The sequence below is a fragment of the Camelus ferus genome, chromosome 26, assembly GCF_009834535.1.
Source record: "Camelus ferus isolate YT-003-E chromosome 26, BCGSAC_Cfer_1.0, whole genome shotgun sequence".
NCBI classification, from domain to species: Eukaryota; Metazoa; Chordata; class Mammalia; order Artiodactyla; family Camelidae; genus Camelus; species Camelus ferus.
The window spans coordinates 1,988,701-2,011,407 of NC_045721.1; the positions used below are offsets into that span (position 1 = coordinate 1,988,701).

General features: G+C 44.2%; 2 protein-coding genes across 10 annotated transcripts in view; one reads left to right on the plus strand and one right to left on the minus strand.

The window, feature by feature from the left end:
- SLC20A2 (solute carrier family 20 member 2) overlaps positions 1-2,599 on the plus strand; it is a 93,326-nt gene extending 90,727 nt beyond the window's left edge. For all 7 annotated transcript variants that reach the window (XM_032468566.1, XM_032468567.1, XM_032468564.1 and 4 more), the window contains one exon: positions 1,107-2,599. In XM_032468566.1, the coding sequence (XP_032324457.1) occupies positions 1,107-1,271 (165 nt within the window). In that variant the 3' untranslated portion in view covers positions 1,272-2,599. The remainder of the gene's footprint in view (positions 1-1,106) is intronic.
- A 4,970-nt stretch (positions 2,600-7,569) lies between these two features.
- VDAC3 (voltage dependent anion channel 3) lies at positions 7,570-20,418 on the minus strand. 3 transcript variants are annotated; one of them, XM_032468409.1, is made up of 10 exons: positions 20,225-20,418; positions 17,929-17,997; positions 17,069-17,118; positions 15,931-15,933; positions 13,186-13,338; positions 12,137-12,189; positions 10,872-11,099; positions 9,432-9,582; positions 8,490-8,547; positions 7,570-8,069 (listed from the first exon to the last, which is right to left on the minus strand). In XM_032468409.1, exons 2-10 carry the CDS (start codon positions 17,993-17,995, stop codon positions 7,978-7,980), a joined length of 855 nt encoding a protein of 284 aa, XP_032324300.1. In that variant the 5' UTR covers positions 17,996-17,997; positions 20,225-20,418; the 3' UTR covers positions 7,570-7,977. The 3 variants fall into 3 exon arrangements, with proteins under 3 accessions (XP_032324300.1, XP_032324301.1, XP_032324302.1); XM_032468410.1 differs by lacking the exon at positions 15,931-15,933 and having other exon boundaries at positions 20,225-20,416; XM_032468411.1 differs by lacking the exons at positions 15,931-15,933; positions 17,069-17,118 and having other exon boundaries at positions 20,225-20,363.
- Between the last annotated feature and the right edge of the window lie 2,289 nt (positions 20,419-22,707).

The window sequence follows — 22,707 nt, forward strand, 5'->3', positions numbered from 1 at the left end:
TCAGACTTAACTGCCTTTAAAAATTGCTGGTTTTGGTGTTCCAGTTTGCTTCCATAAACAATGTAAAATGTTGGATTTTATTTATTCTGTTGACCCCAGAATAGACCCCAGTTGCTATTTGAACCTCACTGGCCACTGCTGAGTCCAGAGTCAGCAGTAGGTCAGCAGGGCAAAGCTTGTTTCATTGAGATCTTCAAGGGCCACCTCCCAGGGGCCAAGGACAGCCTCATGAAGTCTCTGAGCTCCACACCCCCCACCCCCACAGCCTGAGTGAGGCATGTGATGTTACATTGTACTTTCTTATGATTTTCATTTTTAGATATTTAAAGTTGTGGGGTGGTTTTTTCCTTTGTAAATTTTCCACAAATCATAAATGGACTACAAGTATTTAGAAAAATACTTGAATCATTGTAAACATTCTGATTCTCAAGTATCATTTTGTGAGGCACAATTGACAGTTTAGATCCAATAATACTTATGCTCCATTTGCTTATTTTTCAATCAACTAAAGTAGAAAGACTGCAAGGCAGTTGGAGGTAGTGGAGAAAACCAGCGTGAAATCAAGATGCTTCGTGCTAGTCCTCAACCTGCCATGACTTACAAACTCCCCGGGGCCCTAAACCCTCTGGAGATGTTTATTCTCCACAAAATGAGCAACTGCATCAGCTAGTCCCAAAGGTCTCCACGCCCACACGTTACGACTGCTGTTATTCGGAGAGAGGGGTACATTACTGCCGTTTCACTGTGCTTACAGCAGTCGCACGTCCTGTAAGCAGTTACCTGGGGAATATTTAAAATCAGGGCGTTCACAGCTAGTTTATAAAGTGCAGGAGAATAGAAAACTAGTTACGTGGCTAACCTTCCACTCAAATAGAGCAGAATACAGGTGGCAAAGTGCATCTGAACTGTTTATTTCTAAATAAGACAATCCTAAAGTAATTGTAGCTAAAATCTAAAAGTATTTTTAAAGCCTTAAGCACATTTAGGGGAAAGAGTTAGTAATTTTATAATGTAGTTGATTTCTTAGAGTAGCCAGTTAATGTTGGTGGAATGCAGATTTTGTGTATCACCTTTAAATTTGTACCTGAAATGCTGTGCTTCTACAGGTGGGCTCGGTGGTGGCCGTGGGCTGGATCCGCTCACGGAAGGCTGTGGACTGGCGCCTGTTCCGCAACATCTTTGTGGCCTGGTTCGTGACAGTCCCCGTGGCGGGGCTGTTCAGTGCCGCTATCATGGCTCTCCTCGTGTACGCGATCCTTCCATTCGTGTGACTGGTCTCCTTCCAGCCGGTGCACAAGGGACGGTCTGGGTGAGTGTGTGTGGACGGTGTTGCCCACGTTCACACACGCGCCTGCGGGCGGCCCACAGGCGGGCTGCCTCCCAGCCAGCTTCTCCACGTCCCGTTCAGATGTTCCAGACCCCACTGTTCACCTAGGTGTAGAGTCATCCCCCAGAGCTAACTTAACTACTGTACATAATAATGTGCATTAAACTGGTGTCATGGTGGTAGGACATGGTGCGGTTACTTATATATTAAATATATATTGTATACATAGATTACTAGGTAGTGTATTTCAAACATATTCACAATGGGAGTGGAGAGATTTGCCTAGAATGCAATATTCGACAAATTTTTGTACATATTGATTTCAGTGGCAGATTTTAAGACCCTTTGCAAAGGAAAAGAGAGATTGGAAAATGGTATTTTTCCCCTTTCATATATGTAACGTAAGTGAGCTGCAGGACGGATGATGCAAGTGTGGGCAGGTGTACGTGTGTCAGCGTGCTGTTGAACAATACTGGAACAGGAGTTCACAAGTGCTTTCACTGAGGAATTGTTCATACACTGTGTATTGATTATGTAAAATACCATAATTGCTTCTGTAAATACTTAAAACTGTAATTTTTTTTAATGGTGTGCTTCCCTTATACTTTTTTGATCAGAGAATTTTGGAAAGTACCAAAGAGGCAGGGGAATAGTTTGCCAGTATTATATTTTCATATTGTCTCCCTTCCTCACTGATCCTACCGTTAACGGGGATGTAGCAAGACCGCCACGCTCTGCCCTGCCCTGGAGCGGTGTGGATGGTGACGCACCAGCGCCCCCATGTCCACGTCCCCCTCCCGGTCCCCCACCCCCACTGCTGCCACCCGCCAGCCCTCGGCCCTTCGTTGTCGTCGGTGCAGAGCGCGCAGACGGGAGGACGCGTGGTCAAGCACTACATGTCAAGTCCAGTTTCCATTTCTGCTCCACTTCTCCCCTGCAGCCTGAAGAACGGAATTCTGACCTCAGACACTGAGGCGAATGCTCTGACATTCTAGCAGCTCAGGGGTGGGGAGAGTCGGACTATTATTAGACAATACACTGGATTTGAGGATTTCCTTGAGGCCTTGACTAAGCTGAACATCTTGACGCTCTACAGTGGTCCCACTGGAGGCTTCTTTTTTGATAGCGGGAGGACGTACGACTAATGTTAGAGCCTGAAACTACGGAAATGCTGCTAAAATTTTTATATTGACAAACATTTTCTCGGTACTTCATTGTGATTTTTTCATTAATCAACCATATTAAATTTATAATAAAAAATGCCCCTCAAAAGTTTGCCTCTGAAGTCTTTTTCTAAATAGAATGTTTTTTATTCTGAGTCTCCACAAAAATAAAAGCTAATTTGTTTACTTCTAATTCTCAAATTCCCTTTTTTCCCTTAGTTTACTACTATTACATGTCTGTGCAGAAAATACAGGAGCAAGAATAGTGCATGACCCACACAGCCCAGCACCCTGAAAGCCCCGCTGTACGTACGTACACACACACGTGTACATACACACACGTACACACACACCCGCCGCCGCCGCCGCCGCCACCCCCCCCCCCCACCCCCACAGTGATAAGCCATCCGCCTGGAGGCTTTGTCCCCGGATGGGACCTTCGTTAAAGGGACCATCACACTCGGCTCAGCCGTTCCCACTTCGCTCTAAAGTCAGCGAGACTCTCGGGGGAGTCGGGCCGGTCAGCTCACGCGTCCAGGGCTGACCACCCAGCGGGCACGCACTCCTATCCTTCTTGGCTTAGCAGCCGGAAGCAAACCACAGCAAGAACACAGCTCCTCGGAGCATCAGAAGGAAACTCCTCCAGCCTCCTCTCCTTCTGGAGTCAAGAAGGTAAGTGAGGAGGAGAGCTGGCCAGGTGTAAACAGCTCTCCACCTCCACAAGGAAACTTGCCCTCTCTGATTTTTAGAACAGCATTTTAGGCCTTTGCTTTCCCCACTTCTGATAAAACCGTAAATTCAAGTTCTGTGTCCTCCTAAGCTTCATTTGTAAGAAAAACAACACCATGACACAGCGCCAGCATGCAAGCGCAGCCCCAGCAGCCAGGGTGGCCGAGGCCCCGAAGCGAAGTGGGCCAGAGGTCACCCCCACGCTGGGTCCCCAGTGACTCAGCAGTGAGCAGAGGGGCCGTGCCCATCGCCTCCCCACGTGAGCAGAGGGGTCCCCTCGGAGGGGAGGGAACACTGCTGGAGTCTTTCCTTTGAGTTAATCAGCCTCTTCCTTGGACGAGGGACCCGCCTGCGTCCCTGGCATCTTACCGCAACTCTGTTACCAGATCACTGCTGTCTGCACACAAGACAGTGGTGAGGAGCCAAGGCTGAGGGGAACACGACCCCTCCAGGGCAGTCTGCCCGCAGCACACGCTGCGGGAGCCCGCACTCAGAGGACGAGCTACTTCATTCTCTCCCTTCCAAAAGGACTGACCTTCCGAGCAAATACGTAAACACATTCGTTCATTTCCAACGAGATGATTTTAAAAATAAGTCCTCCCTGGCTCCTTAGAATAAACTGCATGATAGAATTTAAAACCATTCCACTCCTCAGAAAGTGGTGAAATATTCCGAACTATGGCATCAGCGAGCTTACTCAGGACAGAGCGAGGCAGGAAAAGGGCACTTCCAGGAGATGCGCAGCGCTCCGCTGAGCCTCGGGTAAGGCTGTGTGCAGACTGCTCACCTGTGGGAGGCCGGCCCTGCGATGATTCCTGGGGTCAGCGGAGCTCAGGTTCCTCGCAGGTGGTGGTGAGACCACCGCAGGGAGCCGTGGGAAATCTGGCAGCAGTAGTGAAATGGGCTGCTCCGCACCTGGCCCAGAACAGGCCCCTACATGAGGGTCTGTTTCCCTCCCCTGTGGGTGGGTCGTTACTCACTGCCTCACTTTTTAAGGGTGATTCCCCTTGGGAGGACTGCTCGGAGGATAGCATTAAATTAAATGATGGAGAAAAGGAACAGAACATACACCATAGTTAGCTGAACAAGATGAGGGACTGGACAACAGGTTCTCTGCGTGCTTGCTGAGACCTGTAGAATATGGTTAAATTCTCACGAGGCGAAATATAACTGTTCTCAAGTTAGCTGTCACCTTCTTAAATATAGCATGTCATCCTTTATTATTAAAAAGTCAATAAAATGACCTGGAAGCATAATATTAAGAGAGGAAGAAATCACCTATACTCTTGTCATCCCACCACCATCCTTTTTGAAACACTGGTCTTTGAAACCTGGAGCTGGCTGGGCACTGGGGAAACTGAGACACAGGATGAGAAAAAGTTTAGCAGCAAAACGGAAACAGGACAGGAGCAGCCCAGGCTGGTGACTGTAGCCAGCCTCTCCCTGTTCAGCAGCTGTCAGACCGTGTCCACCACCGTGGTCCCTAGAAAAAGGACTGAGCCATGGGCATGGGAGGGAGGGAGGCTCCGAGAAGGAACACGACATGTGACTAAGAACTTGGCTCAGGGGTTTATCCTGCCTGTTTCTGTAAAGGAAACATGAGGAATTAAATCTGATTTTAAGTAAGGAATTTCAGACCCAATGAAGGTGACCACTGTTCTCCAACCCCACCGGCCAGAGCAAAACGAGACCTTCGGCAGAGCCAGACTAGGATGGAGAACGGCTCTGCCTTGACATTTACAGATTAAACCAAACCCTGAATGTGGGTTCCAAACTGAGTGGGCAGGTATTGGGGAAGGGAGCGGGGAGGTCAAAAGGACGAGACTGACTGCAAGGGCGAAGGCACAGACCCCCTGGCTGGCCCAGCATCTTCCACTGGCAGCCGCCACAGCGGCACCCAGTGGGCTCAAACATAATTGCAATTACGACCCTCTCCAGAACCTTTTTAAACTGCACCAGTGAAGTCACCTCACAGAGTGATTACAATTCAGAGTTGCTAGAAATGTCAGGAATCATCTGTGCTGCTTTGATGCCCCAGGGCACTGCAAGTACCCGAAGGAGGAAAACCTCCGCCTGCACGCAGAAACCCCAGGCCCGGCCCAGCCGCTCCTGGCAGGGCGGAGGCGGGGTCTGGCGACGGCTGAAAACACACATGCTGAACGCCGCACCCCGTTCTTCCCCTTTATGATTTAACAAACTGCTGAATAGTCTGAACCTGAAGTCCCTACACCCCTGTCTGGATTATTGTATCAATAGCAAATTTGGTTTCTTAGCTCTGCAAGAACCAATCACTTAAAAGGGATGGCACAGGAAGGAAGGAACACCCAAGGCGATCTCCCTCCCATCTAATTCAGCCCATCAGTGCGACTAACCTCATCACGTAAGTAACAAAGAAGTTGCTTAGGGGAGCATCTCATCAGTGTTTCCTCGTATCTCCTCATGTCTCCCACCACCGCCGTCATTTCCACCCTGTGTCCTTAACACCCCCAGCCCAGAGAAACGCCCACAGCCACTGCCTCTAACACGGGCGGCTACGCCTCCCACCACAAGGGAGGGAACGCCCGCGTGGCACGGTCCTCCCAGGAAGACACAGGTGTCAGCAGCACAGAACGGTCCTGATGTTTACCCTTTACCCCCTCACTCCCTTTTCCTCTCCTGTTACACTTAATCTCCCGTACTGAAGGGTCACCGCACAAACAGTGAGAAGATAAGACCACATCATGTAGCTGATATCACAGGTATTTTCTGACCCCAGAAGCAGTGGTTGGAATTTGGGTTCTAGTTAAGATAGCCTTCGGTGGTTGCAGGGAGAAATTCCTTGCTGCACTGAAATTTTCCAAAAGCAACCGTGTCTAGTTGGTTTTAAGATGACTCATTTGTAAATGAGCAAGGAATCCCAACAGGCAAATCAGAGACTCATAAACAATCAGTAAACACATGAAAACAGCTCCATCTCACTGGCCAGCAGGGAAATGCAATTAAAACAAGATACCATTTTTACCTCTAAAACTGGTTAAAAAAAAAAATCTTAAAATCTGGTAACACTCAGTGTTTTCGCAGGTGTGGACAAATGGGCACTCTTCACCACCCTTGGTATAAATACAAATTGGAACAAAATTTCTCAAGGGCGACTGTGTTACTTATCAAACGTGCACACACGTGCCATGACTCAGCAGTCCCACTTCTGGAAGCCGGTCCTAGAGACCTGCACCAGCTCGTCCAACAGCCACTACTGCACATGTGTATATTTAATTGTAAAGTTGACTTTTAAAATGAAATAGAATTAAAAACTGAGTTCTTCCACTGACCTACTTGCATTTCAAGTGTTCAACAGCCACGCGTGGCTGGCGCCGCCAAAAGGGACGGCGCAGACACACGGCGCCTTCAGCACCACAGGAGGGCTCTGGGCAGTGCTGCCCGGGGACACTCGTGGAAGTGGGCAGACAGCCCGCGCAGCACTGTTTGTAAAGCAAACGGAATACAGCAGAAAGGGGAACAGATAAATGTTACATTTACACAAGTATAAAAAGCATGAGGCATATCTATATGCCGAACAAACAGAAAGAGGACTTGGCTACAGCACCTTCAGACTTATGCTGCAAAACAAGACATGCATTTTAATATGTATATACGAATAGATATATATGTAATCACATGAACATCTGCAAGGATACATGTCAAACTATTAGTGGCAGGGGAAGAAAGGGAATGGAGACAGGAATGGGAATTTTCACTTTATTTACATCTACGCTGACTGAATTTGTTGCGACCAGCATATATTCTGTTGAAAAAAAAAAAGATTTTCAGAAGTTCTACTTTTAGAAAGATGCCTTACTAGTAAGCCCTGAAGTTCTCACAGTCCACTCATTTCTTTTCTAAAGTGGTATTTCCATCCTTTGGTTCCCGCATTTTCCTGAGGCGGGGGGAGAAGGGTATGGTTCTGGCGGTAGAGCACGTGCTCAGCTGCAGGTGCCCCCCCTCCAGCTGGGAGCCCCCCACCAGCCTCTCCCCAGCAGCACGCCCCAGCTGTATGCGCTCCTTCGCCCTCTTTTCCCCCAGTCACACCCCACTCTTTCCCGGCAGCTGTATAAAACCACCAACAGGATACTATACTGTGACACTGCAACAGCGGCAAGGACCTCACTGGATGTGCCTCTGCCCTGCAGAACTAAACTCGGTCTCAGCCCTCAGCCTGACTGCGCAGGAGCAGGAGGGAGGCCCGCAAAGGCGGCAGGGGCGGCGGCAGCACAGGCACCTCAGACACAAACCCCACCGATGAGAAGGGTTTTTTCAAAACAAAGTCAACCACACCGAATATAAGAAAGCAGCACCAGCAAGTCAGATGAGCAATTATGTTCCAAATGTGATGGGTTTATTTTATTTTACTCTGATGCCAAACCAAAGGTTCCACTACCGCACAGAGACCACTATGTGACAAGCCATGAAGGAGTGGTGTGGGCATGCAGGGCGCAGTGACAGCCAGAGGGCCGGCTCCCTTCCTTTGGAACACGTTTAAAGCAACACTGCGGAACTGAACTGAAATGTGGCACAAACGGGACCACTTCCGGGCGTGCCTTCAAGCACCTCCCTTACCACAGACTCGATCTCTAGCTTCAGTGTGGGGAGGATTACAATTCTTTGGAAGAATAAAAAGTTCACACTTTTGAAATTTCACAGAAGAATTTTAAGGCCAAAACATAGTGGGTTCATTTCTCTTCACCTCCAGGGACAAAGTGGACGCTTTACTCAAAAACCACATTAAGCTTCCAGTTCAAATCCCAGCCCCACCTTGTGACCACCGGCATTGAAGTTCTTTCCATCAATGAGAGCGGACAGGGTCAGTTTGACTCCTAGGAAGAAGGAGACAGACACCACAGTCACTCGTAACAAGCATTAGTCAGAACTGCGCTTTCTGGAAGCAAGGCTGGGTGGATGGCGTGGGCTCCAGCTGGCTGCAGGAGTCACGGCTGTTACTGACCCGACACCAGGTGACCCACAACCACCCACCTGCAACGAGTAATGCACGGTCGTGGCACACTGTATTTGGAATTCAGGGTTAAGACTAATTAGTGATCAACCAAACTCATAAGCCAGAGTAACCAACTTGTAATTAGACAAATTTTTTTAAACAAGAGTTCTTGATCTGTTCTTTGAACCAAATATTACAAAACGGTCTGAATCAACCTAAAGGGACTGCAGGTTGTGGGTTACTTTCATTATTCCTCTATCTCCTGCTACCCCAACCCAACATTACTCATTCCTTTACTCACCTGGTCGAAGGGTCTGAGTATAACCCAGTCCAATCAGGCTGGCATTATTTACTTTAGCCTAAGATTAGGAGATAAAACAGAAACAGAAAACAATCAATTTCATAATATATCATTCCAACACAACCACTTCACGCATCAGATTTCTAAAGCTGAAACACCTCAGGGCTAATCCAGAATTACTGAAACTGAAAATTAATAGAAGATAAATCTTTCAAGAATTCAGCAAGACTGGTAGGAATGGAGCGGACCTTGAGAATGCATGCTTAGAGGCCTGAAGCAAAATTTTAAAACACCAAATACCCCTCCCTGTGAACTGAATTCTTCTGAGATACCAGTTTACAACACCTGACAGTGGTTAGAGCATGAACTCTGGTGCCAGACAGATCTGGGTTGAAATCTTGGCACTGCCTCTTATTGTGCAGCCTTGAGCAAGTTACCTGACCTCTCTAAGCCTCAGCTCCCTCACCTCTAAAATGGGGATAAGGATACAGTACTCACCAAATAGGATTAAATGAGATAATACACATAAAGCCCTTAGCACAGTACTTGACATTTAAGAGCTCAATTAGTGGTATTAGTAACAAGAATTACTAATGGCAACACGAATAGTAATCAAATCCCAGGAAGCGATAGATAAGAAAATTTTGAGGCCAAAGAGATAAAATGACTCAAGAAGGTCAGACACTGTGCGCCAAGTGCACTAACCCCTGGCAACGTTTCACTGCCTGTGAGAACAGTGCAGGGAGGTAAGAGGTCCACTAAGCATTATTACAACAAACACACGGGGAGCTGGGACTAGGACCCATATGTCCTGACTTCACTACACGATGACTGACTAGCTCAACGTTAAAAGAGAACATGCGAACAACAAGCGTCCTGCAGCAGCCTTTACAACGTGGATGAAACCCTAAAAGCCCATCTGGTCTGCCAGCACATTCTTACAGAGAGGGAAGTTCTACAATCCAGCTTGTACTTAGCAGCGATGCCAAAACGGGTGTTGTTACTGCCAGCCGTCCACGCCAGGTTTATTGATGTTTCAATCTTCTCATTCACCTTCTGGTAGATTGACCCTCCAAATTCAGTGCCATCGTTCCTGTTTTCATAGCAAAAGAAAAAGTCATAAAGATCTAGCTTGTACCGTTGTTACAATACGGAAACAAATTCTAAGACCATCTAAACCAGGGTCTCATTTTGCCACTACAGATCTCAGCAAACTTCTGGCATAAATGACTGCCAAACAAAACAAGGAACCGAATCTAGCTGTGTAATTTATAACCGCCTAATTAAACCACAGTAACACTGGATTCATTCACTTAGCTCCTCCACAGGATATAAATTTCTCAGGCACCATTCAATTGTGCACAAAAGCAGACACCTCCAGTAAATACGATCTGTGTGTCTCTGAGATGTTCAGACTTAAGAAATTTCAGAGTAGAGGTCTATACAGATTCTGCTAAAAAAAACTTAACAGTGGTACAGGCCAACTCTGAATTTCATTTAAAACACAATCTTAGCGTTAGAAAGCAGCCCCTTACAATCTGTCAGTGCGCAGCCCCAGAGAAGGACCCAAGGTACTGCTTCAGAGCATCCCAGAAGTCAGTCTCTGAGTCCTCATGGTTCCCTAACAGTGCTGTTTCATTAGTTTCAATGCCTCTGTCTACACCACCGGTGACTTTATTTCAGTCATCACAAGTGGATTAGTGTCTAGTGGAGACTGACCTGCAACCCTTCAAAAATGCAAAGCTCATCCTCTGCTTTTCTTCCCGGGACAGCAGCAGTGCCCAGGAAATCAAAACAGAAAATACCATTTCAAAGTTCAAATTCATTTAACTAACAGGCTGCAGCCTACAGACTTGAACCCAGGACCGCTCTGAGGACTTGTGCTACTTCTAAAAGCAACAGGGGTAAACTGGGTTCTGACCAGGATACCTGAAAACCTTCACAGAATTACAGGGGCTGCTCCAGGATGCTCAGTTCAATGAGGGGTTTGTTCTCCCTGATCCAAACAGACCTGCTTCCAGAAACTGCCAAGATGAGCAGGGAGCCAGAGGAAGCAGGAACATCTCCAAAGGATCCCTTCTGACAGGAGGCGACCTATGCCCTGGGCTCTCTCCAACCCAGTGGTTCTTCTACAGATCCTAGGGCAGTCCGGAGTGTGAGGTCCAGGCTCCGAGGCAACAGCACAGCACTGTGTGCCAAGTGCGCTAACCCCTGGCAATGTTTTGCTGCCTGTGAGAACAGTACAGCAAGGTAGGATGTCCACCAAGGTGTTATTACATGCAAATACCACCCCTTCTAACCTTCTCAACATGCTAGTGGCTACCATCTTTGTGGGCAACAGCACCGGCACTAAAGGAAGAATGCTGAATTATGAACACTCACACGTGAGTGTGCAGCTGGAAGTCTGCAGCCTTGTAACCCAGGGCGAAGTTGTTCTGTGACAGTTTGGATTTGGCTGTGTCAAAACTCATCTGATAGCCAGCAAGCCAACCTTCAAAGGCCAACACAGCCCAGCCATAGATGGTTGGTCCAGAAAAATCTATATCAACATTACTGCCAAGACTGAAACAATCCCGTTTATAGGAAGCCTTCAATTTCCCACTCTTCTTTCTGTAAAAGACAGATAAAAACAATGTAAGTTTTTACTGCTGTCCAGGAATCTTTAGGGTAGGATCCCTTCTCTCCCCCAGAGTAAACACTATTTTCGTAGATGGCACATATATAGTAAAAATGTTTCAAATGACCTGGCTCTACAAATATAATTTAGTTAGGATTAGAAATATATATATTATTTTTTTAATCTATTCCTCACTATAATTTCAAATGATGGGCATTTCATGATTAATTTCATGAAGGCATAAGGGAAGTATAAAAAGGTGTTAAGAAATTTCAGTACAAATCAATAATCTGAAGGTGTATGTACCCAGACATACAAGAAGCCAAATTTCTTCAGATATTTCCAAATGCTATAAAAGGTAATACCCAACACACTTCTAAATGATTAACCTGCCATGAAGAGAAGTGCACTTGTTTTTGGTAAGCTTATTTACTTTTCTTAGGTCAGTGTTTTCTCCCTGGATAACGTCAGACGGATGGAAGAGAAGTGTGCATTTCAGAAGGACAGTAGTGAAACACGAAATTAGCTCCCACTAGTTCCTGCACTGTTCCCATCAGGCCTTTTAGGAGAACCCTTGTCTGAAGATAGTCAAGTGTGGAGCAGGAAGGACACACCTGTCGTCACAGCTGAGTTGTGCCACGTGGCCCCCATCGAGCACGGCTGTCCTTACACAGCACTGCCCACGTCAGCCAGACAGGAAGCAACGTAATCTCCATTTCTCAGATGAAATTGAGGCAAGAGAATTTCGGAGATTTATAAAGGCTAAGAATCAAGGAAGCAGCAGAGCTGCTCTCTGCGGCGTGCTGGTGCCAGGAGACTACACTCTTCTCTTAAGATATTAACATCGCAGCCAGCATCACCTCCATGCATCCTCAGGACAGCCTAAGAACCATCTAGTCTCAGACCTCGCCCTGCTCCAGGGAGTCTCACCGCAGCCTCCTGAGCACCGCCTGCAGCTCAGCGTCTCACTGCACCTCCCTGTCCCTTCAGGCCCCAGACCCATTTCAGAAAACGGGGTTTGGATAATTACCCTGTGTTCGGTACAAATACGGTATCAAGAGTCAGTTTCAACCCTTCAGCCAACTGAAAGATAAAGATTTAAAATTAACAATTAGTAATTTTCAATTCTTTTCTTGACTTGAAAAACCAATTCTAAAGTTTTTTCTAACTTCCTCTCTAACAACAACAACTAAAAGGAAGTCATTAAAGAAAGCCAAATATTAAATTATTTAATAAACTGCCTCTTCATCCTTCCCTGCCCCTACCCCAGCTCCCCTCACCCCAGGATTCATCATGAATCTCTCACCAAAAAACAGGCTAAAACATACAATTATTACAATCCCTCCCCTATTGCAATCAATAATGTGCACAAAACAATAAAATCCCAATACAACAAAATAATCATGATACTCCTTTTTTTTCTTTTTATTCTTTAATTTTTTTGTGGGGGCAGGCAGTTTTATTTATTTTCAGAGGAGGTACCGGGGATTGAACCTGGGACCTTATGTATGCTAAGCATGCACTCTACCACTTGAGCTACACCCTCCCCCCGATACGCTCTTAAAATTATTGTGATAACTGGACCTGTAACAAGCCAGCCTAAGTAACTTATTCAGCTATACGTATATACATTATCTACATATGGTACTGTGCACAGACACAGACAGCAAAAAATAGTGCCCTGAACATAGCAGGCACTTGACAAATATTTGCTGAAAGATTTTCTCTATTAAAAAAACTAAAGAATTTTAGAAACATTCTTCTGTGGAGTCAGTTTTGCAATGATTACAAAACAGAATTAAACTAAATCACTGCAAACAGCTTGGTCTACTCAGGAGAGGCTCAGCTGTGAACAGTAAGGAGAACCATCAGAAAAAAAAAAATGTGACAATTACGTGCTCACCAACAAAGCATTACTTTCGAGAAACATGAAACATACCAAAGGCGGCCATGCGTAGAGAAAAAATGCTCCAGCTGGACAGGGTGCAAGCTCTCATGCAGATTACATTTGGGGGTTTGCTCATCATTTTACCTGCAAGGTGAATTCACCCTGCTAATAACTTCGAACACCGCTCTCACCTTATTCTCCAAAGAGATCTCCGTCCCAAGAGTGTTGTCTGTGTTCCACTTCTGGGTGAAGGTGAGCCCATAGTTGCAGATCTTGTATTTGGTCTCCAGGTTGCCTGATGCTTTCCCTGTATCAGTGTAAGCATGACCCGAAGTCGCAAATTCCTGATAAGAAAAAATAATTATTTTAAAACCAGCTCATTCCAGAAAGTAGCGCTCAATGTACGGAAACCACAGCCCTGCTCTGCAGTGGCATGTCCCTACTTCCCTTCCTCCGTTCTGACCTCTGAACATTTTACCAGCTTTAGATCTTCCCCTATACTCTCCTCCTAAATGGGAATCTCAAACTCTCTCTTTTGAAAGAAAAATAACTTTACTGAAAATAGATGCCTTTCCTAAAAAGACAAAACTATTGAATCTTAAATATTTTGCTTCCACGACCTGAAAAAGACTATCAGTTCACCAAATCTTTTGACCTATTAGTTAATTTTAAGGCCCTTAAAAAACCCAAAACACTAAAAGCCCTAAACTCCCCTCTTTTTGAATAAGGTCAGACCTTTACTGCATTAAAATTTTTTTTAATTTTTATTGTGGTGAAATACACTTGATATAAAATGTACCACTTCAACCATTTTTATGTGTACAGTTCACTGGTATTAAGTACACTCACACTGTTATGAAAACTTTATTGCTTCTGTCCACAAAGCTATAAAACTTTCAGCATAAAGAACATCAATATTTGAGCAAGGCTATCCTTTAGAATAGAAGGAGAAAGAAAGAACTTCACAGACAAGCAAAAACTAAAAGAGTTTAGCAACACTAAACCCATGCTAAAAGAAATATTGACAGGTTTACTCTAAATAGAAAAAAAACAAGATGTGACAAAAATGAGAAATTCATAACTAGAAAGGTGATAACTACCATGAATTACAAATAGAATAAACACAAAATTGTAAAAGAAGACATCTAAATCGTTAAGAGTGGGAGAGGGAAGCAAGGAAAGCAACTGTGGAAAACGTATGGAGATTCCTCAAAAGACTAGGAATAGACTTACCATATGACCCAGGGATCCCGCTCCTGAGCATATATCCAGAAGGAACCCTACTTCAAAATGACACCTGCACCCAAATGTTCATAGCAGCACTATTTACAATAGCCAAGACACGGAAACAGCCTAAATGTCCATCAACATATGACTGGATAAAGAAGAGGTGGTATATTTATACAATGGAATACTGTTCAGCCACAAAAACCGACAACATAACGCCATTTGCAGCAACATGGATGTTCCTGGACAATGTCATTCAAAGTGAAGTAAGCCAGAAAGAGAAAGAAAAATACCATATGAGATTGCTCATATGCGGAATCTAAAAAAAAAAAAAACAAAACAAAAAAAACAACAAATACAAAACAGAAACAGACTCATAGACATAGAATACAAACTTGTGGTTACCAAGGGGGCAGGGGGTGGGAAGGGGCAGATTGGGATTTTAAAATGTAGAATAGATAAACAAGATTATACTGTATAGCACAGGGAAATATATACAAGATCTTGTGGTAGCTCATAGCAAAAAAAAAAAAATGTGACAATGAATATATGTATGTTCATGTATAACTGAAAAATTGTGCTCTACACTGGAATTTGACACAACATTGTAAAATGACTATTACTCAATAAAAAAAAAGTTTAAAAAAAAGAAAATAAAGAAAAAAAAAGAATGGCAATATTTGACAGTATCTACCCACTTTTCACAACAAAATGGAATGTTGTAAACTCATCCCTCTCCCCCCACCCCCCACCTACTCTTCAAAGCGCGTTCTGTCAAAGTTACTATGAGTGCCTTAAAATATATCCTCTTCCCTAGTTAGGTATCCCTTCAGTCATATGACAATAAGCAATTAGAAATAGCTCTCCTTCTAGGGGGAAACAAACAGTCAACACCTGCCACTGACAATCTATGAACTGTCAAGGAAAAAACATTCTGTTTTTAAAGAACGTTTCTGAACTAGGCCAACAGTAATGAAACGCCACCAGCCCTTGCCAGTTGCTTCGCTGACTGCAATACGAGTCCTCCTTTCACCAAATACCCTGCTGCTCCCTAACTCTCGTTCTCCAGGCTGATGAAACAACTGGGGAACTGTGATCTGTTTATCAGCGCTGCACAGAAAGCCTTCAACGGGAGTATCCTGCTGCACACTTGGGGCACGGCTTTGGGAGAACATGATAGAACGTAGTCGTGCTTAACAGGTCACATCGCTTTCTTTTAGTAGATCCAGCTACCCAGTGTTGTCACTTTTCACATTTACCTTTTATAAACTTGAAAGCATAGCAAAGATAAACCTTAATTCTGGCGCAAAAACATTAAGGTAAAAGAGTATTTCGTCTACATTTTTTTCTTACCATCATCATTCCTTAGCCTGAAGCTCTGCCAAAAATCTAAAATGCCAGAGGTACAAAACTCAAAGTGAACGCCAGAATTTTCCTAAGTTGAGTTCCAGGCTCATAATTGCTTCAGTTTTTTTGGTCTAATTTCATAATTAGATCAAACAGTGCAAAATATATTTATAACATGCAAGTTCTGCATTCAACGCTAGTATGTGACAGAACAATCATTAAAATGTTAGTGTTATAGACGGCATGGCACAAAAATATCGAGACAATCTAAGAAATTTGGAGCAATGGATGAAATTTATCCTAAATATCAGAGAACAAAAGCAGCCATAAAAACAAGCACACAAATAAGCTGTTTTTCTTACCATCTGAATGAATATCCCCACACAACAGCAGCATGAAAGGGAGATAAAATTTCAGTTGTTGATTTTTGCAACACAAACCTACCTTGAGCAAGTTCTGAAGCCCTAATCAAAATGAGTATAATTTTTCTGTTTTAACCAATGATATAACAACACCCCATCCTAGTTGGGTAGCTGCACACATACTTACTTAACCACTAGAAAACCCAGGGAAAGAAGAACGGTGACAAACCAGGATTACTGTAAGACAAAGAGCCATAAATACTCCACATGCTTCCTGCCCTTCTAATTAAATCCTTATGTCCAGAAATAAAATGTGCACTGGTTTGAAAGGTAAATACCAAACAAAAGAGACGCAGCCAGTAAGAAGAAATCAGAGAATAAGGTGAATGTAAAGTTGATTTATTTGCTGAGACTCACTCAATAAAAGCTCTAGTTAGTGATGCTTATATATCATCATGTGCTGATATATCCTTTACCATACCTTTTTTTTTTTTGTCTTTTTTTGGGGGGGGTAATTAGGTTTATTTACTAATTTTTAATTTTTTAATAGAGGTACTGGGGATTGAACCCAGGACCTTCCACACGCTAAGCACACACTCTACCACTGAGCTATACCCTCCCACCCTTCCTTTACCATATTCTTAACTTCCAACAAAAAAGACTACGAACACCAATAAAAACTGAAGGCTAATCTTCTACATGCATTTCTACATTCGTTTTTACTAATCATGAAGGGACAGAGATGAAAATTAATCTGCCTTTGTAGAAGGGCAATAAAGTTTGCATGAAACCCAGTACAATGGAAGCAAAGATTTTAGTGTCCATATAGATATTCATGAAAGTGTAAAGATATGATATGGGTCAAAAATATACATATACTTTCTGTACCTTCTGAGGATAAGACTCAGAGTATGCTTATTACAACAAACACAAACGGTCTCCCAAATTCAACCTGATTATCTCTGGGCTCAAACCGCCAAGCGGCTCACTGAACTCTGAGAAGAGTGCAAAGTTGCAGGGAAGATGGCGTAGCACCAGAAGTATGCTGTTTCAAGTAATGTGACTAAACAATGATTTTTAAAAAAGGTTCCTTTATGTTACTTACGCTGCATTTATTAATAATATATTAAGTACTTACCACTCCACTACATGACTTGGTTCTCAGATCTATTTTGACCATGCCAAACCCTAGACACACACACAAAAACACAGTAATGTACAAAATGTGACATGCACTCTAGTCTTAGAGATTATGAACTTAGAAATCAGCAACTTAGAAATTAAGAAAATGGTCCATAAAACATTCCATGTGGAAAATACAGTGTTCTCATTACATGAGAGTTCCACAAGAAACTGAACTATAACAAAACAACTTCAGTGTAATTTTTAAGCCCCTCAAAATAGAGAAATATTTTTAAAATGCAAATTAAAGAACAAATGAATGAAAGGAATATGCACTATTTTAAGAACCCAAATTACTAGAAAATATTATGTGGATATATATACAAGCTTAAAATATACAATTAACATTACTAGTTAATAAAAAAATCAAATGTGTGGGGCACAAAAAGACTAAATTTTAAAAACTAGAAATAAATGTCTACTTGGTTTCAAATACTAAATGTTATTCCAAAGCCAAAAGCTGTGTCTTCACTCTCATGAAAACACTGCCACTATTTGGAGGAGGAAAAATACACTCCCTACTTTAATTGTCCCCAGGGCTAGCCAGAGGAGGCATACATATTACAGACTGATATTATTTCACCTTACAGATAATATTAAATACACACAGGTATGTGTTCATGTATACCATGGCTTTTAATGCTGGTGGGACTCTACCTCTAAAGAGGTCTAATAACCTGCTAACAGCTATCCCCTTAAATCTGGTGAAGTAGATTAATGTTGATTTAGCCTTATTTTATTAAGCAGAGTATTTTGCATATAGCAGGCAATTACTGATGCTTACCCAAAACTGGTCATTTACAGTAGCATACTTACCATATCCTTTGTTGAAGACATCCTTGGCAGCCTTTCCTAGGTCACAGTAAGTCGGTGTGTTACACATATCTTATAAAGAAAAGTGAGGACAAAAGAATAAAAATAACCATTTAGTATTTACTCACTGTCCCTCAACTGTTTAGTCCTCTGAGAAGACGTATACAGTTTCTTTCTTCCTTTCCATCATTAATGCTTATACCCTAATGCAAGCAAAGTTAAGAGAAAACATTCCACTCCTTTAAAAAGAGCTTTCCAGAACACTGGAGAATGAAAGGGTTTTTTCATGAGAGTCACAGAGGTCATCTTTCTGATTGCATTTCAAAGAAAAGAAATTTCTCACAGGCTGAAGGAGATGCTTTGTTAAACTGGGCTTTTACTTTAAAAAAAAATGCAAAAATTTACATTAGAAAAACATTTCTTGGGCTGTTATAAAGCCAAAGAGCTGTATAAGATGAAAGGGAAATTTGTTGAGGAACTGTAAAATAGATGCATTAAAAATGAACATTTTTGCCACTCTGAAATTCAGTTCTTAAAATAAGCGTTACCATACTAATTGAAATGTATTCATCCAGAATATGCCCTCTCTCAAAGCTCTTCTTAAAGTGCAATAATCTTACCTATTAGCCAGAAATAGGAAAGATTCTACCTACAGTAATCTGCTTACCAAAAACTGGTGTACACTTTGAAAACCCAAGGTGCCTTGCCTTTTTCATCCTGCCTACTTAGTATTCAGCCAGCTTTTCTACGGCCAATATGACCCTCACAGTCCTTTAACCCCTGTGCATCACGAGAAATCTCTCCCTGCAGCACCCTCAAAAGCCATATCTAACCAATTGTAGGACCACCTCAAGCGACCCCATTAGCCTCCTCACTACACCAGAAAAATGCAAAGCACCAGTGAGCCCCTGCAATGACTATGCCTGAACCACCTACAAACTCATATTTATTTATATTTAGCCTAGCTCATAATCTGGCCTTCTGTAAGTCTCTGCCTATTTCATCACACTTGAAAACAACACACTATAACGCACTTAACTGTGAATTCATTTAAAATGTGTTCCTTAACCTAACCGTGTCAAATATGACAGACATATGTTAAGACACCAGAATATAGTACAAACATATATATAAAGTTAAGAGGAAAGAGCATAGTAAAAGTGAAAGAAGATAAATGTACTGACTCATAGCATAATAAAACCATGTTCTAAGCCACAGGGTTTCATAGTTCACTTTCAAAGCAATTAATTTACAATTCAGTCCCTTGTGTTCAAACGACCAAATTCTAGGTTTTTTACATACTGCCAAACGCAATTTGATATTACTCTTTATAATCACAACTGATGCTGGCATCTGTTGAAATTTTGCCAGAAGTCTATAATTTGGGGAGGTTAAGCATAGAAATGCAGACACTATATTTCAAATAGAAATGCTAAGGCTTTACCGTCTGGCTTTTTATCTACTGACAAGAGAAAAGACAAACTTAAACGTTTAGAAACATCCATCTAGGGGCTAAATACAATCTTTTAGCATTTTGCTTCTTCTTCAAAGCCACTGCCAGATACTTCGCAAAAGTGTAGGTGGTTTGACCTCAGTTTTGCCTAGTTCAGTCTTACTTTTTCAGTCCCACGATTCTGATCGGAAATGCACTGCTGGTATGATCAAGCAAAAACTCGAGAAGACACAGAGACTTCATTTTACACACATTTTCATTACGAAAGCACTTGTCTGTGGACTTGCAAGGCGCACCGGGGTTGCATTAGCCGCAGTCGGAGGGTGGGGGTAGCGGTAGGGGTGGAGGGTGGGGAGTGGGGGGGGGGGGAAGGGGCTCTGTAACAGCTTTACACAATTACTAACGGACAGTCGGCCCGTTTCGCCTCTTTAAGTTGCACATTCAGCATCCTCCCTTTAGCGGCAGGGAGTGGAAGAGCTTCCCTGATGCTGGAAGCCAATTCTGGAGGGGAAGCCGGGAGCGGGGGTGTGCCTGTGGTTCAAGGACCCAACTTCCCTCGAAACCAGCCTCTCGTCCGGCCTGACGCCGGGAGAGAGTCCTGGGGGCCGGCCAGGCCGGGGACCGGCCAGGCCGGGGACAGGTGGCGGCGCGGCGGCCCCCGTCACCTGAGGCGGCCAGCGCGGCCAGTCTCCGCCGCCCGCAGCCCGCGGGCCCGCGCCCCGTTACGCGGCCCTCCCCTCGCGCGCCCTCCGTTAGCCGCCTCCCTCCGGGGCCCTGCCGGTCGCCGCCTGCCCCGCCCGCCCCGGCCTGGCCTGGCCGCCGGCCCGCGGACCCGGTTAGCCTCACCTCCGACCGGAGAGCCTGTCCGCTCCACCAGGGCACAGCTGAAGGTCTTCTTCAAACCAACGCCGTCCGCGCCTGCGCGGCCCCACGCCCGCGGCGCCTGCGCGCCCCGAGCCCCACGCCGCGGCTGCGCCGGAGTGTCGCGCCGGGGTCGCGCGCCGCGGGCTCGAGACCGACCAACACCTCCAACTGTCCGAGCGCGCGCGCGCGCGCGTGCGCGGCAGACCCGGCGCGCAGGGCGGGCGGGGGTTGACATGGAGCGCGCAGGCTCGGGGACCGCACCTTTATCCCCTAGGTGCTCGCTCTCGCGAGAAGAGGCGGAGGTTACCAGTTACTGTTGCCAGGGGAGGGGCCGCGGGGCAGCCTCGGCGGAGGATGCGGTGGCACCGCCCACTCCGCGGTGGATGCTGGCACCCCACACCGGCGTTTGGTTCTCTGGCGGTTCCCGGCAGATCTGTATGGGGATTTCATCTCCGACTGACTAAAATTCAAGAATGTGGCCCTTCGGTCATCTCATCTTAACGATGAGAAAACATAGGTCCCCAGGGGGTAAGTGATGTATTCACGGTGACACAGGATAGGTGTAATTTCAAAGGGAGAGAGGAGGTGGAGAAAGGAAAGCGCTTCTTTAGAGAAGAATACCAACTAATACGTGTAGAAGAAAATTATGGAACTAGAAAATCATCACTTTGGAGCCACCGATAATTGATTCGGGCAAAAATTATCGATAGATGCTGGACGGTTGAGGATATTCATACGGTTCCAAAGCATCATCCCACAGATTACTTACTAAAGAGAAAAGGGTACCTTCACATCAAAGGAATCACCCTTGACCGAGTGATCAAACAACATCACCGGGGACGGTACAGACGGACATCATGTGCTCCCTTATATGATGCACAGAAGACACAGATAATATTTCTGCCAAAGGGATGATGTCTCTTTATTCCTAAGGAAACAATCAGACAAATCCAAATTGAGTGATTTATTCCACCACCTGGTCTCCTAAAATGTAAAGTTCATGAAATTTTAAGAAAAAGGCTAGTGAACTGTTCAGATTGAAGGAGACAAAGGAAAGATATGACCCCGAGAGCAATGTGATCCTAAGTTGCACCCTGGATCAGAAAACAAAGTTACTATTGAGGATCATTATTGGGACAATTGAGAAAATTCGAATGTAGGCTGTTTTAGGAGTGAAATAACATTATCTGCAGCACACTCTTAAATGGTCAAGAAAAAAATAACATACAAAATGTTAACAACTGATGTATCTAGGTGAAGGATATTTGGATTTTCGTTGCATTTTTCTAGAACTTTCCCTTTAAGTTTAAATTTTTTCAAAATAAAAAAAATGGGAAGAAAAACTCACAAAGCCTTTGATTCATTATTGATTCAAGCAGCAACCTGGTATCAATAATAAATATTGGGGGGAGGGGTATAGCTCAGTGGTAGAGCACATGCTTAGCATGCATGAGGTCCTGGGTTCAATCCCCAGTCCCTCCATTAAAAAAAAAAAAAAAAAAAAAGGCAAATACTATTTCCCTGCTGTGTATGAGACACTCCAGGCTAGTAAGAGACAAATAAAATAAGTCCTCCCAAAGGACTCATAATGTAAGAGTTGGACAAATACCTGCCAAATGAGGCAGAATATGATAAATGTTGTCAGCAAAGCAGTCTAACTTAGTAGGCTAAATAAAATGAGTTTTGGAGTCAAAATTGGCTGGGTTTGTATCTCAGATCGGCCAACTCTGTGGTCTTGGGTGAGCAGCTTAACCTCTCTATGCCTCGCTTTCTGCCGCCTGTGAAACAGGACTAAGTAAGGTCTACTTTGGCGATTGTAGTGGATACTAAATGAAATAATCAATCCAGAGCTCATAATAATCCACCTGGCATATGGGAAAATGTTCATAAGCTATTAACACAGATGAAGATGAATGTGCTATAAGTGATTAAAAGCTACACGTGGGCAAACCTGTATTTCTTCACTTGCATAGGAATATTAGAGCCATGACTTCAGCCTGTACTTTGGCACAGACCTGGCCTTTGTCCGGTACAACAGGCCATAAAGAGCACTTTGAAGGGGAATTTGGCAATATTCCTTCCTTTGGCTTCTTTTTCCAAACATCTTTCTTCGGGGCTTGACACCACCAGCCCCAGGTCACGCACGGAGAGACTTCCTCTCTCTCCCAACACCAGATGCCAGAGGCAAGGAGAGAAATCGTTAAGGAAACAGCAGCTGCAAGGTTTGCTTCCCTCTCTCTGGTCCTGACAGCTTAGCAGGGTCCACGTTAACATTCAGTGTCTCCTATCAAGACACCGGCCTCAGGGGGAGGGTATAGCTCAGAGTGCATGCTTAGCATGCATGAGGTCCTGGGTTCAATCCCCAGTACTATTTCTAAGAATAAATAAGTAAATCTAATTACTTCCCCCACCCAAAAAATGAATAAATAAATAAAAGTGTTTGAACTCAAACATTAAAAACAGTC

What these genes read in the sequence shown, in the direction of transcription:
- VDAC3 (XM_032468409.1), bottom strand. Translation starts at nt 17,995, where the DNA reads ATGTGTAACACACCGACTTACTGTGACCTAGGAAAGGCTGCCAAGGAT. An exon ending in AGATCTCTTTGGAGAATAAG is followed by an intron (nt 12,190 to 13,185) that starts GTGAGAGCGGTG and finishes TTTATCTTTCAG; the next exon opens with TTGGCTGAAGGGTTGAAACT. An exon ending in TACTCAGACCCTTCGACCAG is followed by an intron (nt 8,070 to 8,489) that starts GTGAGTAAAGGA and finishes CCTTCTTCCTAG; the next exon opens with GAGTCAAACTGACCCTGTCC.